Consider the following 25,110-nt stretch of genomic DNA (forward strand, 5'->3'; position numbering starts at 1 on the left):
AGTTACCTGAGGTCTTGAGGAATACTCTGTATTCTCTTGGCAATCTATCGAACTCTTATTCAAAGGATAGAACAAAAAATCACATCCCATTTTCCTTTCTGATACTAGTGCATTATTCTGCCTTTGGTGTCCAGGTAAATACACCACTGTTTCTGCAGTGCTGAAAGATATAACATTGGCAATAAACGATAAACGCAAGCATGCAGAAAGTAAGATTTTTCTGGGTGATTATTTATATATAAACAATTATATTGATTTGAAACTGTTCAGATTTTGATAATCAAATATTTTTTTTTCTGATCAGAGGATATTTGCCAGGCAGAGGGCAGAGAGAAGTCATAAATATATGAGCAATGTAATTTATTGCAAGCTTCATAGCTAATTGTCACTCTGTCACTGTGGGACTGAAAACAGATGTGATAAAAGATAAGTTGAACTGTGCTGAATGTGCATTTGCAAAACTCGATCATTCAGAATAATTCAAATATGGGCCAATTTGATGGAAGATAGGGGACACTGAGATTCAGGACAAGTACCCACTACAAAGGATGCATCTCCTCATGGTGGTGAAGCATACGTACACATTCTGTATCACTGTGCTCATGTTGGTTTCCTGGGAATTCATTATAGTGCCTTACACGAAGCTGTAACTACTCTGCTGTAATAATTTCCAGCAATGCTGGTGGAACATTCCCACCTCATCTTATTTAATTATTTATTTTAATTTTAACTCACTCTGACAGTCTCCTGAGCTACACAACTCATTTTCATGAAGGCTCCCGGGAGATGGCTATAACACAAGTCTACTCTGCAGTTGCATGCATCTTTATAACAAAAACCATAAATCAGGGCACTTACTCTGAACCTGCAGACAAGAGCAATGAGCAGGCACATCTCAGTATGTTAGCTTCAATTCAAGGGATTTCAGAAAGTTATTTTTTATTCCTCTGTTCAGAGTTCGCTTCTCTATTCTTTGTTTACTGTCTCTTCTGTGTTAACTATGTGAGATCCTTCCATCTGAACTTTCCCCTGTAGAAACACTCTTCTATCTTCAAGGTAGATTTGAAGTTGCTTTTGGAGTGGGTGGCAGATTTTTATTAAATGCTTATTCTAGACCTTTAGTAGGAGAGTGCTGAATAAGGACCTTTGTTTGAGCATTAATTAGGCTTTGGCTTTAAAGATGTTTACCAGAGGTGTAACATTTCCAAGAATCTTCACTTAAAACCCTTCCTCTTCTAATTGTTGAATTTGTCTTAGTGGAAATGATTCTCCAGGCTTCACGTACAATTCAGGAACAGTTCAAGGCAAGAACTTCTAAGCATGATTATAACAGGAGGTAGATGTCATGGTAATGTCTTTTCCCTGCTGTTGTCATTGTTACTATTATTATTATTATTATTATTATTACTACTACTAAGTATATTTGTTCAGAAAAAAGGATTTTAAAACGTTAATTTTGGGTTCAGGTGCTTAAAAGTAAATCTCTTAATTGAATTTAAAAAAATAGCGGTTTTACTAAATAAAAATGTATTGCCTCCTAGTTAATGTTAATGCTAAGATGAACAGATCTTTTATAAGATGAAGCCCTTCATATTTTGCTGTGGTTTTTGTCTTATTGGTTCCAATATATTTGAATTTTATTTTTAATATTAGAATATAAATGTATATTATGCATAATATACACATACACACATATCTATATATCTATATCTATATCTATATCGATCTATATCATCTATATCTATATCTATATCTCTATATCTATATCTCTATCATCTATATATCTATATCAATGTATATACACATAATATTAATATTTGCTCTCACTCATATGTGAGCCAGATTGTGGCATAACACAGTTTGCAGGTTCCATCTTGGTGGGTTACTTTTTTTTCCTATGGATGACTTCTGAAAGGGAAGCAAAGTTCTGGTTAGTAAATCTTGATTTGTTGGTATCTTCTGCTCTCATATATACTTTTTTATGAGGCAAGAATTTTCCATCACAACTATCCCCACAGTTTTTGGAAAAGAAAGTATAGAGGTAATAATTTCAAATACATTTTAAATGTGCCATTCTGAGAAATTTCATTGCACTTTATACACCATTTTTAAGTTATTACCTGCTGCTTGTGGTCTTATGAATGGCTCCCAGGCATTTCTCAGGATGGAAACAAAGGGAAGAAAAATAATACTTGAATGGATAAAACTAAAGCCTTAATATTTTTTGAAGTACCGCTTAATTTTAATGTACATCTAAAGTATAATGATGACTAATCTATTTAAATAGCTCATCTGTATATATAGAAATCTATGCAAGGAAACTGCATGCCTCAAGGTAAAAAAAATATTTCTAACAAGAATCAGCAAAGAATGCAGAAAGGCAAGGAAACTAAGAAAGAAGCATAATATACTCAGAAACCAATGTGAGACCCAGAAAGGCCGGATTGTGTCTCTGATCTAACTTAACTTCATACAACATTTAGCTGTTAAAAAAAAAATCCTATTAAATCACATTTGAACTTAAAGGAAATAATAATTCTTCATGTTGCATAAATCTGTTCTGAGGTGGAATGCCAGGATTTTAAGAGAATGGTGTATTGGACTTCATAGGGATTGAGGGGAGACTACAGTGCTGTGGAAACAAGAAGTAGGATAATGCTAAATGTCTACAATTTTCTTTCTTCTGTTGAAAATGCCATACAGAGTTTCTTTTTGAGCTCCTGCACAACTACAAGAGACTGAAGTTCTTCCTTTACTTCAGCAAAACCCAATGTCCTGAACTGAGTACTTGTGCCGGTTTGAGTATTAGCAATGGAAAATATGTCCTTTCTGTCTATTTCTCAGGTGCAATAGTCTTGAAGTATTCTTCCATTGTTCTGTGAGGAATTGTTCTCAGCTAAGAGGTTTGGGCTTCCATTATTATTATGGACTTGAGAGAAACATAAGTTAAAAAATATTGCAGCTAAAAGACAGATAATAAATTTTCTTCCACTGCAGGATTTTTTTCTCTGATTTCTAAATTCTTGTTCAGTTCTTCTTTATGGATTTCAAATTTCTTCTGCTGGGTTTCCATGAAACCTAGAAACAAAATTAGTTTAATTGTGTTTCTGTTTATGTAGTTTGTAAAGGCTCTATGATACTCAAAGAAAATCAGTATTGGAAGATTCCAATTTTTGTAGATTCAGTTGCATGTTTTCAGATTCCTGATGGACTGACTGATATGGAGATGATCTTTGATATCTTTAGATAACTAAAGAAATGGTTATCTTAATGTAACTGTTTCTCTAAGGTTAAAGAAATATTTTACTCTCAAGATAGTTTGCTTTAAGCACTACATCAACTTCCACACATATTCACATTTTACTATTGTAGTATAAAAGGTTACATTTTCCTTTTTGTGACTGAGAAAATATTTTCACTGGGAATAGTACTGATATCTAAACAACATGAACTTTCTGTCAGTATGACATAATTTTATGAGGTCCTAGAATGATATTGCTTGGAATTTATGTAAAGCACAAGGTGTGAAAATGCACATTTTGACTGAAGCTTCCTGTCGGTATGCTCTAGTATTGACTCAGAATTCTCAAAGCCCATTTTGGAGGCATTTTCTCAAAGCCAATTATAAACTAGGTATTTTTCATCAAGCTGGACATCTGTGTGCTATATAGAACATCAAAAGCTCATGTGAAATGATTTAGCAATCACTAGCTAATGACACAGTAGTAGTGATTTTGTTCTACTGCCAGACCAGGCCAATGATTTGTAGGTAAAAGCCAAAGGAACTGTTCTGAATCGTCCGGGTTTTAACGACATGTTTTCACAGCTTGTAGGAGCCATGCTAAGTCTTACGGTATTTTAACATAAACAATCAGGAAACGCTTTTACAGGAGGGATTGAAAAGAAATTTTAGTTCCAATGACAGTTTTTGACTGACTGCTTAGTACAACTTTGAGTGTAATCTAAGGTCAGAAACCTGAAAATTGCTGGTTTTAGTGATGAGTAAGTGGCTTTCTTTTCTTTTCCTATTAGATAGAAAATGGTCAGCTGTGGAACTCTATTGTGAAGACCTCAGAAGAAATATCAGTTTTTCCAGTCATCTTTTCATAATGTAAATATAATTTGAGCTTTCCCAAATGGGCAGCTAAACCATGAACAAGCAGAAAAACCCAATTTGGACTGTATTTCTGAACCAGACTTCACCTTCTCTCCCAGGAATTTATTGAAGGATTACAGCTGAAAAAGACAAGAGGAAGAAGACCTTGAACAGGAAGCTTATCCTACAATGAGAATTACAAGTACATCTTGTATCTGCCCAGTCCTAGTTTGTCTCTGTTTCGTGCAGAGGTGTTATGGAGCTGCTCACCATGGCTCCATCAAGGTGACTAGAAATCAAACCAAACACATAGAAGGTGAAACAGAAGTGCATCATCGTCCAAAGCGTGGATGGGTGTGGAATCAGTTCTTTGTTTTAGAAGAACACATGGGACCAGATCCTCAATATGTAGGAAAGGTAAGGCCATTGTCTTCTTTTGGCTTTGGTTTGTTTTTTTCCATCCCCTGAAATGTGGCATTGATAAGACGGAAACCATTTATCTCCTAGATGGCGCTTCGTCTTTTAAAGGACACCTCTTGGATTGCTACATGTATTTACAGTGAACTTGCTGCTTGCCTGCGTATACTGTGTTTATTATAAAAAAGATAAATAAAAGTATATAGAATAAAGATACTAAAATGTGGTAAAACAGTTTTTCTTCTGAGGTCAGCTAAACACCGAGTGAGTGCAGTTGATCCTTTTACGTTAGTTTCCATAACTCTAAATGCACCAGGTGACTGCTAATGGCTTTTCCAGACTATTTCAGAATTATATTCAGTTCTGCTTCAGGGAATATTACAAATGCAGGCAAGGTCCCTAGGGTGTTCATTCCACTCTGAGTGTAGGGTGGAAAAGGTCTCCTCCAAAAGGAAGTCCTCTGTGGTTTTTTCATATAAGGAGGCACAAGGTGTGTTACTTGTTAGAGTTCCTCACAAGTTTGGGAGAACAAGCCCTGCATTTATGTTTTGATATATGGAGTGATCTTCAGATATAAAGTTCAGACTAATATAATTGAACAGAAACCTGGCCGGCTGAAGCCTGTTTCATCATGTGTAATGTTGTCTGTAGAGCTGGGGCTTTAACTTTGCATTAAATAACACAAAACTCTCCATATAGCTTTAATCCATGATATATGACAGAGGAAGTTTTTCTCTCCCTGAAGACTGTCTTGCCGCATTATGATAGAATTTTTTTATTAGATAATCTACATGAGTCTTAATTTCCTTAATGAAAACAGAAATACACAGAATATGAGGGCTAAAGAAAGATGATTAATGGGGAAGAGGGCATGGAAAAGGAATTATTTCATTTTAGTTTCCTGTGAAATTGGGAATTCTGAAAATTATATTGTAGAAAGATATGGAAGGAAACCAGTAGCTTCTGAAATCACAGATGTCTGGTAGTGAGGGCTTCCAAATTTGAACAGTATCTTTCGAACTAAAAATAGGAAGTGGAACAACTGTATTTAAGATACTGTTAACACAAAGGCTGAAAAAAATATTATGTTAAGCCTACCTTAGTAAAATACTAAGTATTTCAGAATGCTAAAAATTACTGAGATATGTGCAGGAAATGTAAACTGAGAAAGGACCTTTCTAAAGGGAGGTAGTGGTTTGCACTGAAAGAGAAGCTTTTAAAATGGGTTGGGGGAGGAGGAGATATGCCTTCAGACCCACTTTACATCAATTAACATTTTCATAAATGAGTTTGGAATAGAAAAAACATTTTTGCAAAAATCTTGTTGATATAAACCTATTCAAGAGAATCAAAACATTGTTGGGAAAGAGCTAGATACTATGAATATTATTTGGATAGAAATAAAGAGTAAACCTCAGAAATACAGAAAAATGTAGTGAATTTCTATTATACACTAATGATTTGTTGTAAGTGACAGAGGAAGAGAAAGATCTGGTTACCAGATCTAATGTCATGCCTTAAAGAAGGTGAATATGATACTAAGCTGCAAAAGCTGAGATATAAAAAACGGGGATAAAGGCCACTGAAGCCATTGTGGAGAAAATTGTTAAACAGTTTCCTATTCTGCTTAGTTTTGGCCAAGAAAAGTGGATTTATATGTGAAGCTGTACAGAAAGAATTGAACATTATGGCTGGGATAGTAATGGAGAATAAAATATGTTTGTTTAATTTTTCCCACAAATTATAGAGGGGGGCACATAATATTCTATAAATACACCTCAGAATAAACCACAATGAAAAAAGCTATTTAAGTTGATTGCAATATTATTTGAAAAAATAAGGTTTTGGTGATGATGAGTTAATTTAGAATTAACATTTAGTTAATTTAGAATGAAAACAAGGATAAGTCAGATTATGAAAGAGGCTACTAACAAGAGAGAAAACAAAACTGAAGAGGTTTCAAGGTACAGCATACTTGTCTTTATGAGAGCATTTATAGACATGATTGCATGCCAGAACAGAGGCCTGGATTCAGTGAGCTAAAGCATGGTCCCTTTCAATTTTATGTTCTTATGATACTATTATGTATTTCCTTTCATCCTCTGACCACTCTATTAATGCCACATTTACAGAGATCAATGAATAGAATTTCTTTCAGTCCTTTATGGTCAAAGTGTGACTGCATGCCTTGTTTGAGGACATTTCTCCCTCTGCACTTACCAATTTTTCTCCCCTTTTCCTCAAAGAATTCCCTCTGGTGCTCATGATTTTCTGCTCTGAGTACTTCACAACATTACTAAGCTTATCTTTGCAAAAGCTTTGTTGAACTTAAAAGCAACTGTACTCTATTTTCCATTTGTTGTGATGATTCTGATGACCTGATTTGAAGAAAAGATCAATTATATTAGCTCAGGCATATACTTTTAATTAAAAAAAAAGCAGGAAAGCCTGGGCGAGACTGTCATAATATTAGTAATTAGCAAAGTATCAGTAGTGGCCATTAAACATGAAAAATAGACATTTTAGAAAAATAGATGTTTTACTAATGTTGCATTTAATCGTACACACCTCATCAAAGTCTCATTTTACATGCGCTTAATTTGACAAGTAATTTTCATTCAAAGCCCCTCAGTTATAAAGGAAGTCAGTGCCCTTTAATTCCAGGCTTCTGTTCGGTGGCAGCATGCTGTCAATTATGTCAATTATTAATTCTGTAGACTACTCTGCTTCACTGGTGAGAGTTTTGCCATTTGAGATCTGTCCTTTCACATTTTTCACACCCAATTTGGGAGTAACATCACAGAAAGCAGAGTCATTATGTACAATACTGTTACAATGATCACAGTCATTGTCATGGAAATGCACAGTGAGGACAAGAATAGGGTAGGCCTGCAATGAAAAAGGTAAGCTTTCTTATTCTTACTCTGAAATGACTCTCAAGAGGATGGATTAATTCACTGCCATCATCATACAGACAATGTTAGGACAACAAATTATCATTATATTTTAACATCAAGCATGCCCCCATTCCTCAATCATTATTTCTTTTCTCTAAGAAAATGTCATTTGGAGACTTGAAATCTTAAAATTAATTAAGACTTAAAAATAATCCCTATTAGCTATACTCACAAGGTTTTTCTAGGAACGTGGCAAGACACAGGTCCTGGAAAAATGGGCTTATGGTAGAAATGAAAAATAATCCTTTTATAGATATTAAGTATTATCTGTGGTTCTCGGATTATTGAACTGGTTCCCTGCTGTTGCACTTGGGTAAGTCTTCAGTGTTTCAGGGTGTGTTTCACTGATGAAAGAACTAAAAAAAAATAGTTTTGTATTTAAAAAGGTATCTTTAAAGTATTTAAAACCACAGTGACTTCTTTTACAAAATTTATCAATTATTTGGGGAGGGTTTCTGGAAAACTTCTGAATAATCAATGGTATCTGGCAATGATAGTTCAGAGAGACTATTCATCTGCAGGTGCAAGTATGTATGTGTGTATGTGTCTGTGTGGGTGTGTTTGCACTGCAGAATCTGCAACAATTTGAGTAAACAAGATTAAATATCCTTGTCTCAGATAAGTAACTTGAATGCACAGACCAAGCTTTCAGTTACATGAGACTTCCTGTATTTTGTGTGTCTCTGGTGTAAATTATTCTAATGAAATAACAGCCATGAGTGCAGAAAGGGGCAGGGTTAGTGAATGCACTATGATCTGGTGATGAATCGGTCACCTACTGCACCAGCTCAGAGGAATGAAGATTTCCTGAGGAAATCTAGAAAAATTGGGCTGTAGTACTGCAAGATTTTACATTTCTCAGTTGTTATGGCTGATATAATTTACATTTCTCTTGCATTTTCTGCATGCTTTTAGGTTAGATAACTCATGTCTCATCTTTTGGAAAAAATAGCAAATAAAGCATTTTAGGAAAAAAGTGAAACAGACTGCATGTTTCAGTCCATAACATTCTTCATTTTGAGCCTTCACACCTCTGTCTCCAGAGGGTCTGCTCCTTCTTAAAAGGATATTTCTAAAAATCAATTGCACTGGAAGCAAGTCATAACTACACATTTAGTGTGTTTTTTACTTTAGAGAGAGAAGTAAATAAGCAGTGATAAAAGGAAGATCACTGTGGATTTGAGGCTCAGTGAGTCATGCTATTGACTGAATAACAGAGGAATATAATGCACAAGACTGACAGTTTCTCTGTGGACTCTTTGGATCTCTGAAATACCAAACCTATACCTCTTAATCCACTTCAGATGTCCTCTGAAGAGTAAATAGGAATGACTGTTCAAGTATTCAGATCTGTGTTGGTTTTCACCTGCATTTTTCTTCCCTAATTTGGGGAGTGTCCCTTTACTTAGTTCTTACATTTTTACCTGTAATGCAAAAACAGTTTCAGAATTATGTTGATGTAGGAGATAAGGAAGTATGGAGCAGCTGGAAATGAGTGTGAATACAGGAAAGGGAAGAAGAAAATAACAACCTTTCTTATGTCTTGAAATGATTGTACTTGAAATGAAAGTTAGCTTAGGAAGGTAATCCCAGGTGTTGTATTGGATTTACAAGATAGTAATTCTTTTAATTTATCATTTTATTCTTGAAAACATAAATATAGCATAACAGACTTGTTATTTGAAATTATTTTTTCAAAGTAATATGTGACATATCATTGCAATAAGTTAGTTCTAATACAAGATAGTGAATCTAATCTTCCCTGATCATATCAAGAGAATTTTCCATCTCTGATTTAATGACAGCAAGGGGACATTATATATGTTTTAGAATAAGTGCCAAGGAAGAAACAAAAGTAGAGTTTAACAATTACAACACTTTTATTCAGTTATAGAGGTTTACATAAAATAAAGTATATCAGGTATTTCAGCATTTTTAACACAAGCAAATAGTTAAAAATTTATTTTGATAAAAAAGGGGTTGTATTTTATAATAGAGAAAATTAAAAGGAACGTGTAGATGACATAGTCTAAATATTTTGCACATGATTTGTTAGCCATTTTCATGCCTCTGTAAGAAGGAAGACAAGTGGCATCAGCAACAAAAGCAACTTCTCAAATAACATGCATCTCACTTTCTATCTTTTAGGTTGCTAGTTTAACAAATAATGTATTTATATAAAATAATTTTTCTTCTATACCTAGGGAAAGTGTAGAAGCAATAACAACATGAAGAATAAACCTGACATCAGTAGAGTACAACATTATATGGTCTTTTATCATGTTAGCCATCTCATTTTCTATGGTAATTTTTCCAAAAAGATAACTCAATGTTGTTGCCAGCCCAGAAGCTTCCCCAAATAAAAAATGCCTACTTGTTTTATCCTGAGTTTTCTTTGCACAGAAAACTTTGCTGCCTCCTACATTCATTCAACTTGGTTTCACATTAAAATGTTGAGGGCACACTACTTGAATTCTACAACTCATAAAATGCTGTGGACCTTTACACTTTTGGTTTTGGGTTTTAAGTGGAATCTCTAAATATTCAAAGGTTATTTGGGGGAAAATCAGATTCAAGGGAAGAGAGAGCTTTCGTCAGCCTGATTAGTCTGACGTCTTTCCAGTGTGTCCAGCTATATCTGAGGTTTCCTGAAGCATAGCACTGACAGGGGCATTTTGACTTGACAGACCAACCAAAGAAACAGAAAAGCATGAACATATTGAAGTTCAGTCCTAGTCCAAAGACACAGGATAAAGTGTCTACCTTGTTTAACTTAAGTTAACATGAAATTGCAGCAAGAAGAAACTGGCTCTTTTATGTCAAAGCAGCTACATTAAACCTAATATGTCAAAATAATAACTGTTTTTGTAAGGAAGCTTTATAGAGTCTGTCAGTTCTATATTGCAAAACATCAGTTCTCTATGTGGAGACTGTTATTTAAATTAATGGTTCAAAATAATTTTGTCAAGGTGATATAATCTACCCTGAAGTTAATATGGACTGAAGAACTCTGAACAAGACTTCTTTCTTTTTTTCTATTTTTTTAAAAATATATATTTTACCTCTTATCCTTTAATGAATTTGACGCACCAGCAGCCAAGTTCCGTGGCTTTTACATTTCTTTTAACACTGAAAAACGACATTGATGAAACCAACATCTTTTAAGTGGAACTGCCATTCCTCTCTTAAATGGTTCAGCAGTAATTTTTTGGGAGGAAATACACCTTGTTCCTACCTAGCCCTGGCCCCTCGTTTATTTTTTTTTTTTTTTGGTCTCATTTTGGTCATGAATTGGTTTAACATATCTTAGCGCTGGCGCTGGGGCAGTGCCGGGGCTGCCCGGGCCGGGCCCAGGCGGTGCCAGCGGCTGCAGCGGCCCCAGCGCAGGGCACGGCTGAGCCCCTCAGCCACGGGCGGGCGGGCGGGCGAGAGCCCCGGAAAAAGCCTGGCCAAGGGAGGGCAAAACGCTGCCCGGCAGCCAGGGCTGAGCGGGGGAACCGTGCGGGAAACAGCCCTGCGAGCCTGAGGGGACAGCGGGAGCGGGGACGGAGGCGGGAGAGACCCGGCAGGGATGGCCCTGGGCCAGGGAGAGAGGAGAGAGGAGCTGCTATGGGCTGACCGCGGACCCCCATTCCCCATCTGCCTGTGCCCCTTCGGGAGAAGAGAGAGACCAGTCAGGACTGAAGGTGAACTTGGGAATAAGTCAGATGGGGGGGAAATTGTTTTAATTTTTTGTACTTTTTTCCTCAACATCGAACTCTATTTTAATTGCCAAGAAATTGAATTCAATTTCTTCCTGTTAAATGTATCATAGTAATTAGTCAGTGATCTCTCTGTTTTATCCCAGCCTATGAACTTTTCTTCAGCTCGTTTTCTCCTGAATGATTTTAAGAAAGAAGACTGAGAGAGGCAGCTGGGTGGGTGTTCAGAAGCCAGCCGAGACTGACCCACCACAAAGCTGGTGTGGTACAACATGCCTGCTCTGTAATTGCATCTTTAGCTGATGCCATACTCTCTGAATGCATAGCCTCTTAGCCTCTGACAGTCTTTATATCAAAACGATGTAAAATGGCCATATAATTGGTGTCTGTTAAAAAAAAAAAAACAAACAGAAAAACAAAAACAAAAACAACCCATAAAAAATAGGTGTTAAACCAATTACATACACCAGGTGCAGCAACAAGGAAACAAAGATAATTCTGCATATTTTTATATTAATGGTGAACTTAGTAACTTTGTTTTTTAAGGATATTTACCAGCTAATTGTAAATCAATAGGTAATGAAGCTGAAGAGATGCTGATAAACTCAAGTGTGAATTAGCACATCAGTTACTTTTCAAGTATCTTCTTGACCTTATTTTAAGAGAGGTGCTCATTCATGTTCATTGTTTGTGCAACTTTCAACACCCACATGCCTTGTTGTCTTTTAAACGATTCTGCTACATCATTTTGCTATTAAATATAGTTTATCAACCCATTCAAGATGATTTGTAAAATGAAATGTTATCTGGACTTTGCTTGTTTAAACAGTGACAGGAACACTTCTGTTCAATGATTGAAACTGTAGGCTAAATAATTTCATTTACAGTATAAAAAGCTACAGAAGTTTAAAAAGTTGAAGTAAATTGAACATCATAATTAGGTCTTCTTTCATCTAGACAGATGTGACAAATGAAACCATGCAGAACATGCTTTTATGGCCTGCTTTTCTAAGGTGAAGGTGCTATAACAGAATAGAAATTTCAGGTCTAGTAGTTTATTAATTAATCTCAAAATATCTGAGAAGAAGGTGAATATGAGACTGCAATATTCCTAGACTCAGTGGAGGTAGCAAAGGGTTATTTGTATGGCATATTCTGTACAGCTGTAAAGGTAATTGCTCATATTTGTTGATTTTGAATGTGGTGCCTTCTCAACAATTGCCTCTTTGCCTTATAAGTTACACTGGCTACATGTTATCTTTCAAATCTCAAATAAAATTGATGTCTAATGCCTAATTGTATTTTTTTGTGTTCTAGAACACATGCACACTTTTTAAGGGCAATAAAATGTGTGAGGCAATAAGAAGTGAAGCAGAACTAAGGTTTGAATCTAAAAATTCTCTATCATTTCTAATCATATAACACACAGTCTATGAAACTAATTCATGGTGATGAATACTGAGATGAAATGCCTTTGTAAATATTTAATTTCTAAAATAAATTAGGGTTTTTACTTATTGTAGTGAAAAACTCCAGACTGTAAAACCATGAAAGCACTATTTCAGAATGCCTTTTTTTTTCTGCCTAGCTGTATTAGCTTTGGTTGGATCTTGGCAAGCAGTCAGTTCTCATTTAAATAGTTATTCCCACAAGTTTATAATCTGCAATTTAAGCATACTTTTAATAACAATGAAAAGAACGCAAACATCTTTGTTTGGAAAGAAAGTGCAGAGATGATATTTGCATTTGGATCGTGCACAATGGTTTACAGTCAAGAACCTAAGCAGTGGTAAATCTTTGCATCTGAGATTAGAGCAGAATAAAGTCATCTTTGCATTCCTGTGATCTTGGGTCCATTTGCTAAAAAGTCTGTTCCTTCCAGAATTTTGATGAGGTTTTCTAAAAACAGGTTGCCTGTATGGAGATATTCAAGACAGGAGATAGAACTGTTGCAAAAATGTCTCTCTGCAAAAAGTTATTATTAAAGGGCTTGGGAATAAACTCACCAGAAGAGCTTTTTCTAACTCTCTTACTGAAGAACAGTGGTGTTGCTGCCCTATGTTTAAACATTTGTATCAAGTCTTCATTTTTTCTCTTACAATATTGTAAAATTTTCCATCAGATTACAAACAAACAAAAATTCCAGTCATCAGATTTAATAGTTTGTATTCATAAATCTACACTTTGTATTTAAGTCAGGCTTAGTGTATAATTAATTTGTGTGGCATGAGATCATTGCATGTCCTTGTCTGTTTTGTTGTCAGATATATAACCCTAGCTGTTGCCAAAATGAGTTCATTTTATTGTTTTCCTGTGAATTATAATACTTAATACTTAAGCTACCAGTATAAAAACGACAGCTTTTTAAAGTCTCATATGAAAGACATATTAATAATTACAGTTCTACTGAAGAGATCTTTTCATAATATTCAAAGGGCTTACTTGAGACATTCTTGTGATACTGATAAAAGAGGTGCTATCCAACAAACAAACCCCCTGCTTTACATTAAGGAAGCCTGTTCAAGAGTCTCTGTATATGTTTGCAAAGCAAATAGAAATGTTTATAACTAATATAAATATAGTCCATTTTGAAATGCATAGTCTGTTTTTACTTTGAAATAAGTGTTTATTGCTATATATATACATATCTCACTACTTAGTATTAATTATAAATCTTAATTGTAAAAGTCAATAGTGGCCTAAAGAAGTAAAATTTTTCATTTGGAAGTGTTACAGAAGCAATGTTTTCACACTCTAGTTATATGAATACTTTCTATCTGAATACCTTGAGTGAAATCATGGCAACATAACTTTCAAAAAATCGAAGAGCATCTAACATCTGTATGGATGTTTCAGATGTAATATTAAAACTACAGAATGTCATCATTATCTTGGTGACTGAAATAACAAAGTTGATGATGATGTGTTGAGCATGTTCAGATAGATTCTTAGACATGAAAATTGCAGTAATGATGGGAGACTTCACTTACTCCCTGGAACATAGGTTGAATTCTACATTGAGCTTGAACCCTAATATGAAAAGTCTCTAAGTATAAAAAAATGCTGCCTCATAAGTTATCTAGTCATCAAATCTCGAAAAGAGGAACTAAAGCTAAACTTAAGTAACACCTGAAGCAAATGCAAAATACCTGACAGAAAGACGTGAAGGGCTAAAGGAAGTAGGAATGACCAAAAGATACAGCAGTAAGGGCAAATAAAGGTAGTCTTTAAAAAAAGTCTGTTTCCAAAATTAGAGGAATAGAAAGGACTGAGAAATCTTACATATTAATTGTGAAGCAAAATAACCCATTAAAGCAAGTTTGAAGAAAAACTGGCAATAAAAAGTACTTCTTCAGAAACATGAAGATGTGGAAGCCTACCAGAGGCTGCTGTGAGAAAATGCACTTCTGGAGCATAAAATGTGTAAAGAGAACAAAACAAGACTGTTGCAGGAAAGCTACAAGAATGCTTTTTAATCTCTTTACTGTGGGAGACCTTGAACAGTCATTTTATGAAGAATGCATCAAAGATGAAGTCTCAAACTGAGGCACTGTGGGAGAGACTATGAAACAAATCGATAAATGAACAGTAATTATCACACATACCTGTTGCTGTAATCCAGGAAGAAATACCTAACCAAATAACTTTGGTATATAAATATCTAAAACAACTTTGGTATCTGAGGACCAAAGTGTGCAGTTATAGCAATACAGTAAACAAGCAAAAAACAACCTCAAATGATCCCCAAAACTTGCATGTAGGAAAAAGCAATTTAAACTATTTGTGGGAAGCAGCGTGAATAACTAGGTGACAAGCTTCACTAATTATATGAAGATGATGGTAAGAAGAAAGAGGGAAAGACCAACTGTAATGAAGTCCAGCAGAAAGATATTCCAAGACTGACTGAAATTCAGTACAGATAAAGATAGAATGAGGCATAAGAGCAGCAACTGAGTAGTTCTAACTGTGTAGACAGTTACCAGTCATTAAAAGGACTGTGAGGTTCTACGAGCCCTAAGATAAAACTCCATCAGCTAAGTGCTTAGAAACAATCCAATGAACAAACTGAATGTTAGAAATCATTGGGAAGAGAGAAAAAAACCACCAGTAACTCTGTAAAACCACAGTGCACCTGTATCTCAAATGCAAAGTATGGTTCTTATTTTCTTCTCTCTTTCCCCAGTGTTGCAAAATAAATATTTCAGAGAAGAACTACCAGGCTGGTGTAACATATAGAACAGTGTCTGTATGAGAAGTGACTAATTGGATTATTAGCCACATTATTTGATAAACTCCACATTTTCAATTAACAACTTCAGTTCTGGAATTTTAATATTCTTTTATAGCTGTTGTCTTTCTGCGTACAGGATTTTTTAATGGGAAAGAATGGCTTTGGAAGTAGTATGACAAACACCAGAGTAGATGAGGACTCTTCTGACTGAACAAAAAATAAAAAATGTGAGTTAGGTAATGGCCTAGACAGTTTTAAGTAATACGAACCAGGAGTGGTTTTTCACTTTCTTTCCCTTTCCTCCTATGAGCAGTAGAAGTCATAAAAAAAAGCCCCCAAAACCATAAAAATCCCAAACCAAACAAAAATGACCAACCAAAAAAAGGAAGGTTGACAACCGAAAAATAAAGAAAACAATGCTGGTTTTCATCTGTGAAATTGGTGAAACTGCTTAGTATAGCACTCTTTGATATTTAATGCCACATCAATGTTCCTAATTAGTCTCTCAATAATGAATTGAGGCAATTCAGCAGGTAAAAACTATGTCACATGGACAGAAAGGCCATACATTCAAGAAGCCAGAGCTGTATGTCCACAAATATAGATAGCTCAGATAAATGTTAACAAAAATTACTTTTGCCTATCACACACCTATGTCACAAGGGTCTTTTGTGAGACTAAACATTATTGCAAGATTGATTATGTCAGAGAATATCAGTGATGAATTCAGAATTTCCAGTCCATACTCCCTTCTTAGAAAACCTTTCCTCTACATGTCTATAAGAGCATTAGCAAGTCTTGTTTTACATTTTATTTGGACGAAATAATTTCTCCTTTTTCTATCTATATTGCATGAAAACATAGTGACATGATTCTTTCCAAGCAAAAGGAAGAGTTTTCATACCTAAAGAAAACTGATAATTTACTCATTCAAAGTTTGTTTTTATTTAAATCATTAATCACAAGGATCATGTAAAATACAAAAGTAGTTTCAAGGTAAAAGCTGAAATATACTCAGAATATGGTAGTATTTCTTATTTCTTAAGTGCTGTTTGTGGGGACAAAATATCCAACCCAAACCAAAAAAACCTTTCTATCTCATAAGTGGTTAGTGATACTCAGTGGCTCCAGTTTAGTGCACTGTTTAGGAATTAAATTATATCATTATCTTGTTCGATTTGTTTCTTTCCAGTTTTGACTTTAGGGTATAGATATCAGGTACTGTCAGAAAATCAGGTCCCACTGAGAAGCCTTTGTGTATGAACCCTAAACAAGTGACACCCAGAGTTCACTCACTTTCATACACTTGTTCAAAATAAAAGCACTCCTAGGTGAAAATTCTTTAATTGCTCTTAGTTGTGCCACTTTCTCTTACAGAGCTATTAACTTTTACCTTGGACTATACTGTCTTTCATCTATGATGTATTATTTTCTCTTGGTGAATCAACTGCAGAAAATGATAGGTTTTATTAAAGTGACACCTCTGAATTCCCTCATGTATACTTCCCTAACTTCAATAGGGATATTGATAATTATTACAGTGGTTAATAAAATCACAGAATCACAGAATATGCTGAGCTGGGAGGGATCCACAAGGATCATTGAGTCCAGCTCCTGGCCGTGCACAGGAACACCCCGAGAGCCACAACATGTGCCTGAGAGCATTGTCCAAACACTCTGTCAGGCTTGGTGCTGTGACCACTTCTCTGGGGAACCTGTTCCAATGCCCAACCATCCTCTGGGTGAGGAACCCTTTCCTAATATCCAACCTAAACCTCCCCTGACGCAATTTCAGGCCATTCCCTCAGGTCCTGCCACTGGTCACCACAGAGAAGAGATCAGTGCCTTCCCCTCCTCTTCCCCTCACGAGGAAGTTGCAGACTGCAATGAGGTCTTCCCTCAGTCTCCTCCAGGCTGAACAGACCCAGTGACCTCAGCTGCTCCTCATACGGCTTCCCCTCAAGGCCCTTTCAATATCTTTGTAACCTCCTTTGGATTCTCCCCAAGAGCTTAATGCCTTTCTTACATTGCAGTACCCAAAGCTGCCCCCAGCACTTGAGGTGAGGCTGCCCCAGTGCAGAGCAGAGTGGGACAATCCCCTTCCTTACCAGGGTGCTGATGCTGTGCCTGGTGCCCCCCAGGACAGGGTTGACCCTCCTGGCTGCCAGGGCACTGCTGACTCATGTTCAACTTGCCACTGATCAGGACCACCAGGTGCCTTTCTGTGGTGCTGCTTTCCAGCCATCTCATTCTTCAGTCTGTTTGAACATCCAAGGTTGCCTCATTCCAGGTGCAGAAGGAATGCATATCACCTAATTAGGCAGCATATATGTTGCAGTGGGGATACTGCAACACGCATATATCAAACCAGGAGTCCCGTGGAAAGGAAATATATATGGACAGACAGATTCTTGCTAGATGTTTCAGAGGTGTTTATTTCTCCAGCCGCAAGGCCGGGGCTCAGCGGAGGAACTGTTCAATCACGGGACCAAGGGTCCTTCTGCCCGCGCAGGGAACACAAACCAACCAATGGGAACGAGGCTGAGCAGGGACAGGGAAGCCCCGTGTCTGTGCCCTCAGGGCCCCTCTCCCAGGGCTACATGGCAGGGGAGGGACCCCAACACCTCACCCGTTTTATTTTAATAAAAGGAGAATGAAAACAACTGGATAAACATTACAAGAACAGTTTCAAGACAAAACAAGCCACCCTCCTGAGTCTTTAAATGTCCAAACAGATTCTGTGGAACATCTTAGGGCTGACAGAAGGGAGACAGAACTCTCTGAGCATGCTTTGTGGGGAAACTGAGGCAGGAGAGGGTTTAACTTCTTCCCTCCCCCTTTTCATCCCCCACTCGGCATTGGAAAGGGATTTTTGGGGAAACAATTGGCAAAAGCATGGTTTTGTGAGGGAAACCATGGGTGAAAAAACGGATTGGGAATACACTGGGGGTAATAGGACATAGGGTAAAAGGGAAAGGTGGGATTAGGAAAGGGAGACTGTAGGGGGGTTTTACAATAGAGATACTGTCTAACATGACTACGATTTTTTGCATATATACTGCCTTTCACAGAAACACCATCAGGCCCAGTGACCTGCGATGCTTGTAACCCTTTTCTACCTCGTATAATTTTAAATTCCACCACCTCTCCATCTCCCAAGCTTGGGATGCATTTTTCAGGGTTATTCTTTTTAATAGCAGTTCTATGCACGAATATGTCTTGCTGGTTGTCACACCTTGTTATAAAACCATAATTTTGCTTAACATTATACCATTTTACTATCCCTAAGATCTTAGTTACTATGATCTTTTCCTTTTTCCGAGTGGCTGCTGTTTTCTGTCTCGCTGCGTCTTTGCTCTCTCCTTCAGTCGCTCCCGTGTTGGAATTGTCGGGGCTGCTGGTGCCTGCACGCTCTTCCCGGGGTCGCGTTCGGGGCTGCGCGGGCCGGGCCGGGCCGCGCCGCTCAGTTCTCCGTGCGTCGCCTCCTCTGGTCGCAGCTTCGCTGCCGATGCCGGGCGCTGCATCCACGTCTCGGCCGGGCCCCCGGGCGACGATCCCCCCGCGCCCTGCTCCAGCGCGCGTCTCGGCTGGGCGCGGCTCCGTTCCACCGCCGCTGCCGCCAGCCGCTGCCCACGCGCCTCCCCTCTCGGTCGGGCGTTCACGGGGCTCGTTCCACCACGCGCTGCGCAGGGCCGGGCAGACACTGCCGGGTCCCGCCGCTCCTCGCTCCACCGCCGACACTGCAGCTCGCATGGCTCCGCCCGCGCGCGGGAACTGCCTCGCTGCTGCTCGGAGAGCGCTCGGTGCACGTGGCCTGGGCCTCACGGTCCCTGCGCCAGGCTTCCCTTCGCCAGGACACAGCTGACATTGCTCAACAGTCTCGGTAACTAAATAATATTCACGAAAATATTCTTCCATCAGCATATATTTTGACTCCAGTATTAACTGTGTCCAAACGGTTTTCCAAAAGCCCTTGGTAAGAATTAAATCCCAAGAAACATAGAAAAAGTTCTTAAATAACCATGCCAGGAAGTGTTTCAGTTCTTTTTGAGCTTGAATCAAGCTAAAATTTACAAATCGTTGTTCAAGAATCATTTTAAGTTTAAGATAAATGTCCATATGCGGCTCTGAGAGCCAAGAGTCTTCCCACGGTTCCTCCATAGTTTAGATATGGAATAGCAAAGCAAAACCAAGAAGAGGAATCCAAAGTTTCCAGGGTTTACTCACACAAATCAGTCGCTTAGGGATCGGGGATTGTTCTGCTCTCAATTCTCCACCATTTGTTGCAGTGGGGATACTGCAACACGCATATATCAAACCAGGAGTCCCGTGGAAAGGAAATATATATGGACAGACAGATTCTTGCTAGATGTTTCAGAGGTGTTTATTTCTCCAGCCGCAAGGCCGGGGCTCAGCGGAGGAACTGTTCAATCACGGGACCAAGGGTCCTTCTGCCCGCACAGGGAACACAAACCAACCAATGGGAACGAGGCTGAGCAGGGACAGGGAAGCCCCGTGTCTGTGCCCTCAGGGCCCCTCTCCCAGGACAACATGGCAGGGGAGGGACCCCAACACATATACAAATGTACTGGAGTGGAAATCAGATGGTTAGAGTAATGTTTCTTATTTTTTCACAAAAAAAAGACATATCGTTAAGCAGAAAAGTTTTTCTCTGTCAGCCGTTTGTAGTAAAGCAAGATTAAACAAGCCCTAGGTAGAAATGTGATACAAGTATCAAACCACACAGGCATCCTAGAGAGAATGTAGAAGTTTCCCTTCTGGCCCAGTAAATACTGAGTAGTAAATTAACTTAAAGTTTCTTGAAAATCAATAGAACCATTTCTGTGTCTATAATCAGTATCCTTCCCGTGGCTCCCTCCCTCTCCACAAAAAGAAAAAATAAGCCTGAGAATTTAAAACTCACTGGTGTTCAGGAGCTGCCTTCATCAATGGAAATATATCTGTAGGTGCAATATTGGTTTATTAAATTGAATACATCTAAATTACAATACTCTTATTCCAAAAAAATTATCTGCAGTGTTTCAGTCTCTTGAATACCAAGTGCAGAAAAGGAATCTTCTCTGTGTGAGTGTTCCAGTTTGTCAGCCCTTCTGTTTTACCTTGAATAAACTTCATTTGAATGCTCCTAACTTCTCATGGTATTCCCCTCTGTTGAATTGTTGCCAGTTACTTTGCTTTCTAATACCTGCGTCCCTCCCCCTTCATCAGTAATATTAAGGAAGTGGAGGCAAACTTTTTATAATCTGTTCATAATCTGCAGAAATGCTTTCTCCTCAGTCTTCACTCTTCAGCTGGATTCCATTCACCAACTGAAATTTTTCGCATTGAAGTTTCCACTTTCCAGTGATCTGTGATTGCGTTTCCTTCTTCTAATATTTGTTTGTGTTGTTCTACCTGTGACTCTAAAAGATCACCTTGTTCTAACTTCTTGTGGATCCTTTCGAGGCTAAAAGAGGATTCAATCTTCACACTACCTCAGCTTCATTGGCATTTTATGAAAGACCATGTAAATATGTGAGCATTATGTATGTGGGCACTAGAATCTGAATGAAAGCTATTCAATGCACCTTTCTTCAAACCTTTTCCGTTCTGAAAAATACTAAATAGGAAGATAGTGTATGTTTCATGACTGTATATTACATTAATATATTACAGCTATATGAATTGCTAATGAGGAGCAAGCCAGGAAAAATGTGAATTTTGGTTTGTATTGCCTACAGTCTAGTGTCCAAAGATTCTCAAAGATCAATTAATTCACCTTCACAGCATGTTTCTGAATCTTAATTTTAAGATTAGTTCAGCATATATCAAGAAGCCCCTTATCCCCATTCCAGAATATATTAATTAAAAAAAAAAATATTAAAAATGTGTACACATGGAGTGGCAGTCAGTTTTCCTGGATTTTGTCACTACAACAGACAAATGCATTTTACATCAGACAGATGCAGACTTGCTACCAGTATCTACTCAAATATGTTTGAAGGCATAAACCAAGAACATAAAACAAGGCACTTTAACAAGCAGACTTTTACCCTGAAGTGTTCATCACTCCACTGAAGCCTATAATTAACCAGCAGTCATGCAGTGTAAAAGGGAGCTCTGCACCTCCCATTTCCTTGTTTTCTTCTTCTATGTGCAGATTTTGTGCAGAGAGAAATCTGTATCTCTATTGTCTTGCTAACAGAACATAAGTACTAAAGTATTGGAGATCTGCGCTTTCTAGAGAGTAGGTGTAGCATCTCCTATGATAATTAATAACATCTAATGTAACATTAGCATATTATAGAAGTTTATGAGGTTAGACTTAGATTCGGAAAAACTCTAGCAAACCACACTAATGTGACTATAATCTGAATTTTATGGACTGGTTCTCAGCAGATGTAAATGGAAAATCATTGGATTTTTTTTCTCTACATTTTATGATTTTGCCACATCTGTAGGGAATTGTAATTGTGGATCCACATCTGTAGGGAAATGTAATTGTTTGTTGAAATCTCCATCCTAGCTGCTATTTCATGCGCCCTCTGAAGACATTCTGGCAGAAATCCTTTACAAATTTAGTGTGTGAAGCTCTCCAAGAGGGGAAAACATGAATTAGCTTTGTATAGGAAGATGTTTTAAGGAAGCATATGTGCTTATAAGGTGACATGTAGAAATTGGTTTCTGTCCTGTTAGTTACTGAATAATATCATGTATGGAGCTGAAGTGCATGGGAAATACAGAACAGAACTTACAGAAACAAGACAAAGTGCAAGTGTAGAAAGACCCAAGTGCCCAGTATGCAGTGTCTGTAGAGATTAATCTCAAATCAACCAGATTTCAGGCATAAAATTACAGTGAAGTTGTTTGGTCAAGATATTTCATCACTTTTTTGAAAGCCTTCTGATTTGGGTCAGTGTTTTAAGTTCTGTTCCTCTTGTAGAAACACAGATGGTTTTAGGCTTTATATTAGTTATATGAGATGTCTGAGTTTTCAAACAAATTAAAATGCTTATCCATGAGAATAAAATGGATGGCTCGTATTTAATGTCTGTGGAGAGCAATTTTTGTAATTCCTGTGAAGTTGCCATATCTGCAGATCACTAAGATTTTTTTTTCCTTGTTTCTTTTCAAGTTAAAACAAAAGAATTGTAAATCTGAGATATTAAAGTCCTGAAAAATTAAATTAAAATATTAAAGTTTTGGACTTCATCATAATCAGTATTTCTTTCTGAGAATTTTGCAGAACCCTGACTAACTTCAGAAAATTTCCTAAGCATTGAAGCAATGCTTTACTGTTTTTGTTAACATTCAGCTGACAGTCAGAAGCTAAATTTGGAATTGACTTTTGTTTGATAGGTCTTTGTTATGTGGCAGTTGCAGGATTCTGGATGAGGTAATAGATAAAAGAATCTGTATTATTCATACACTGAGTTTCAAAGAGTGTAGAGGAACAATTCTTACCCATCCTGCAGAGGTGGGATGCCCGGCAGAGCACACACTGAGAAGCTATGTGGCTGGATTAATTGTGCATGTGAGACATACAACAAATACAACTTGATTAATTAATTAAACAACATGTTTGATGATTAGGTGAGTTGCAAATGTCTTGATTTATGGCCTTTAATAGTGAACTTAGTTTCCTGACAAGGAGGGAAATTGAGAACTAAAGACATTTGTTCGTACATATTTATGAAACTCTACATAAGAGAGGAGAAATAAGCCACAGTTCAACTCTGAATTTAACTATATGACTGGAAAATTAGATGTGTATTTTAGGATGAGAGTTTTTCTTTTCCTGCTTAAACTAAATAGAAATGTGTAACACGAATGCCAGATTTATATTCTGCATAAACGTCACTGTTCCTTTTTGTTTCCCATTCTATTAAAGGTGTCAGGAATATTTTTATGGGTCAGATTCTGACATGACACTTTTTATGTTGGATCTGAATATTATCTTTTGTAGAGATACTTTATTTTGTGCATTCATGTCTTTAAACTTTGGCTGCTTACTATTATTATTTCATCTTTTGTTTTCACCGGTGCTCATCATGTTGAAAAAAGTTAAACTGCCTATTAATTTTTTTTTTATTTTCCTCTGCTTTGAGGATTTAGATGGTATTCTGGGTGCAGGGTGGCAGTGAAGGGAGGAGGTGGAAAACCAGAGAGCACTGCTAAAGGGTACTGCTAAGTCTCTAAGCAGACTCTTAAGTCTCAGGCTGCCATGAGAAGAGGTGCAGGAAGCGCATTCTCTCATAGCTCAGGGCAGCCAGAATAACACCACATTGATCAATAGTGAGTCATTACACAAGACAAGTAGAAAGAACAAGGAAAAATTATGTGCAAAAGAACTTGATGAGATGGAGCTAACAGCCTGAACTGGAAGCATGAGGACTGTGAAAGGAGAGTAAGGCTTCAAATCAGTTTTGGCTTCACCATTTATTTACCATTAAGTTATCTACTGCAACTATGAACCGTAATGAACGATCCTAATTTAAATTATGCTATCACCTCTCTGAGATCTTCAGATTGCCAGAACAATGGAAAGGATTGTTAATTAAATAAGTCAGTACTGTTACGTTTTCAATAGTATCTATTAGTGAGTAGTCCTACTGACTGACATTATCTTTCACAGTGTTAACATTGCCTTTTTACAAAAAGTTAAAAGAATATAAAAGACTGGGTTTAGAGTATCTATCAGTGTAAAAATGTCCAAGAGCTTTTGATTTTTTACTTTCTATCCTGCCGTGTAGCTGCAAAGGCAAAAGAAGCTTTTGTCATGATTTGCTTAAAAATGAGAAAATATGGAACTCCTCTAAATGGGAGGATCACCAAGCACTTAGGGAAGTTTCACCAGTTTCTTGAAATGATGGGCAGGAGATAAAAGTACACATATAACCAATAAGTATGTAACTCTATGAGTTGAAAATACGTGATTTTATTTAAAAGTTCCTCCATAATTAAGCATCACCTCAGTAAAAGTCTTCTGGGTTTTTTTTTCCAGACGTGATGAATTTCTTTTAATGACCTTGTATTGTGCTTAAAGTGTGTGTGCAGAGTACAGCAGACTATTGCCCTGTTAGGTGTATACATATATATGGTTAAGAAGGGCAAGTAATTAACACATGATAAATGCTCTAATGCTAATGTTAGTGGTATGATCACACATTATTTTTGTATGTAAGCCCCTTATTCATATGGAACTAACCCTAAACATAAACATAAATAGCTATTTTAAGAAATATAAGAAAATGAATAAATCTGTTATTTGTCAAGCCTTACACCTCTTTAGAAATTTGAACTAGAAACAACCTGTTTTACAAAGTGCTTGGGGTTTTTTTCAGATTTTGTTTGGTTCAAGAAAATGTGTAATGGTAGTAATTCAGCATTCCTGTCTGCAAGATAAATTAAGTGCTGCTGATGTGTAAAGAAATAATGATTTCCTGAAAAAATTAGACCCTTTTCCTACCCTTTATAAATGCTACCTTTAAAAGTTAGAGTCTAATTTATTCATAGAATTGAACCTTTACCTTTCCGTAATCAAGGAAGGATAACAGATAAAAGGAGATGATTTATACATGAAATAGACAAAATGCTTTCTAAAAATTAGAAAGCCACAGAATTTTAGGTCAGCAAGAAACATCAAAAGATCATTCGTTCCATAATGATAGCCTGCTATGGGCCAGCTATGACTAAACCTTTTCTAAC

General features: G+C 37.1%; 1 protein-coding gene across 7 annotated transcripts in view; it reads left to right on the forward strand.

The window, feature by feature from the left end:
* Positions 1–25,110, forward strand: part of CDH18 (cadherin 18) — a 524,400-nt gene that overhangs the window by 344,174 nt on the left and 155,116 nt on the right. For all 7 annotated transcript variants that reach the window (XM_032117631.1, XM_032117579.1, XM_032117622.1 and 4 more), the window contains one exon: positions 4,033–4,513. In XM_032117631.1, the coding sequence (XP_031973522.1) occupies positions 4,286–4,513 (228 nt within the window). In that variant the 5' untranslated portion in view covers positions 4,033–4,285. The remainder of the gene's footprint in view (positions 1–4,032; positions 4,514–25,110) is intronic.

Source organism: Corvus moneduloides, chromosome 1, assembly GCF_009650955.1.
Source record: "Corvus moneduloides isolate bCorMon1 chromosome 1, bCorMon1.pri, whole genome shotgun sequence".
In the NCBI taxonomy this organism is placed as follows: domain Eukaryota; kingdom Metazoa; phylum Chordata; class Aves; order Passeriformes; family Corvidae; genus Corvus; species Corvus moneduloides.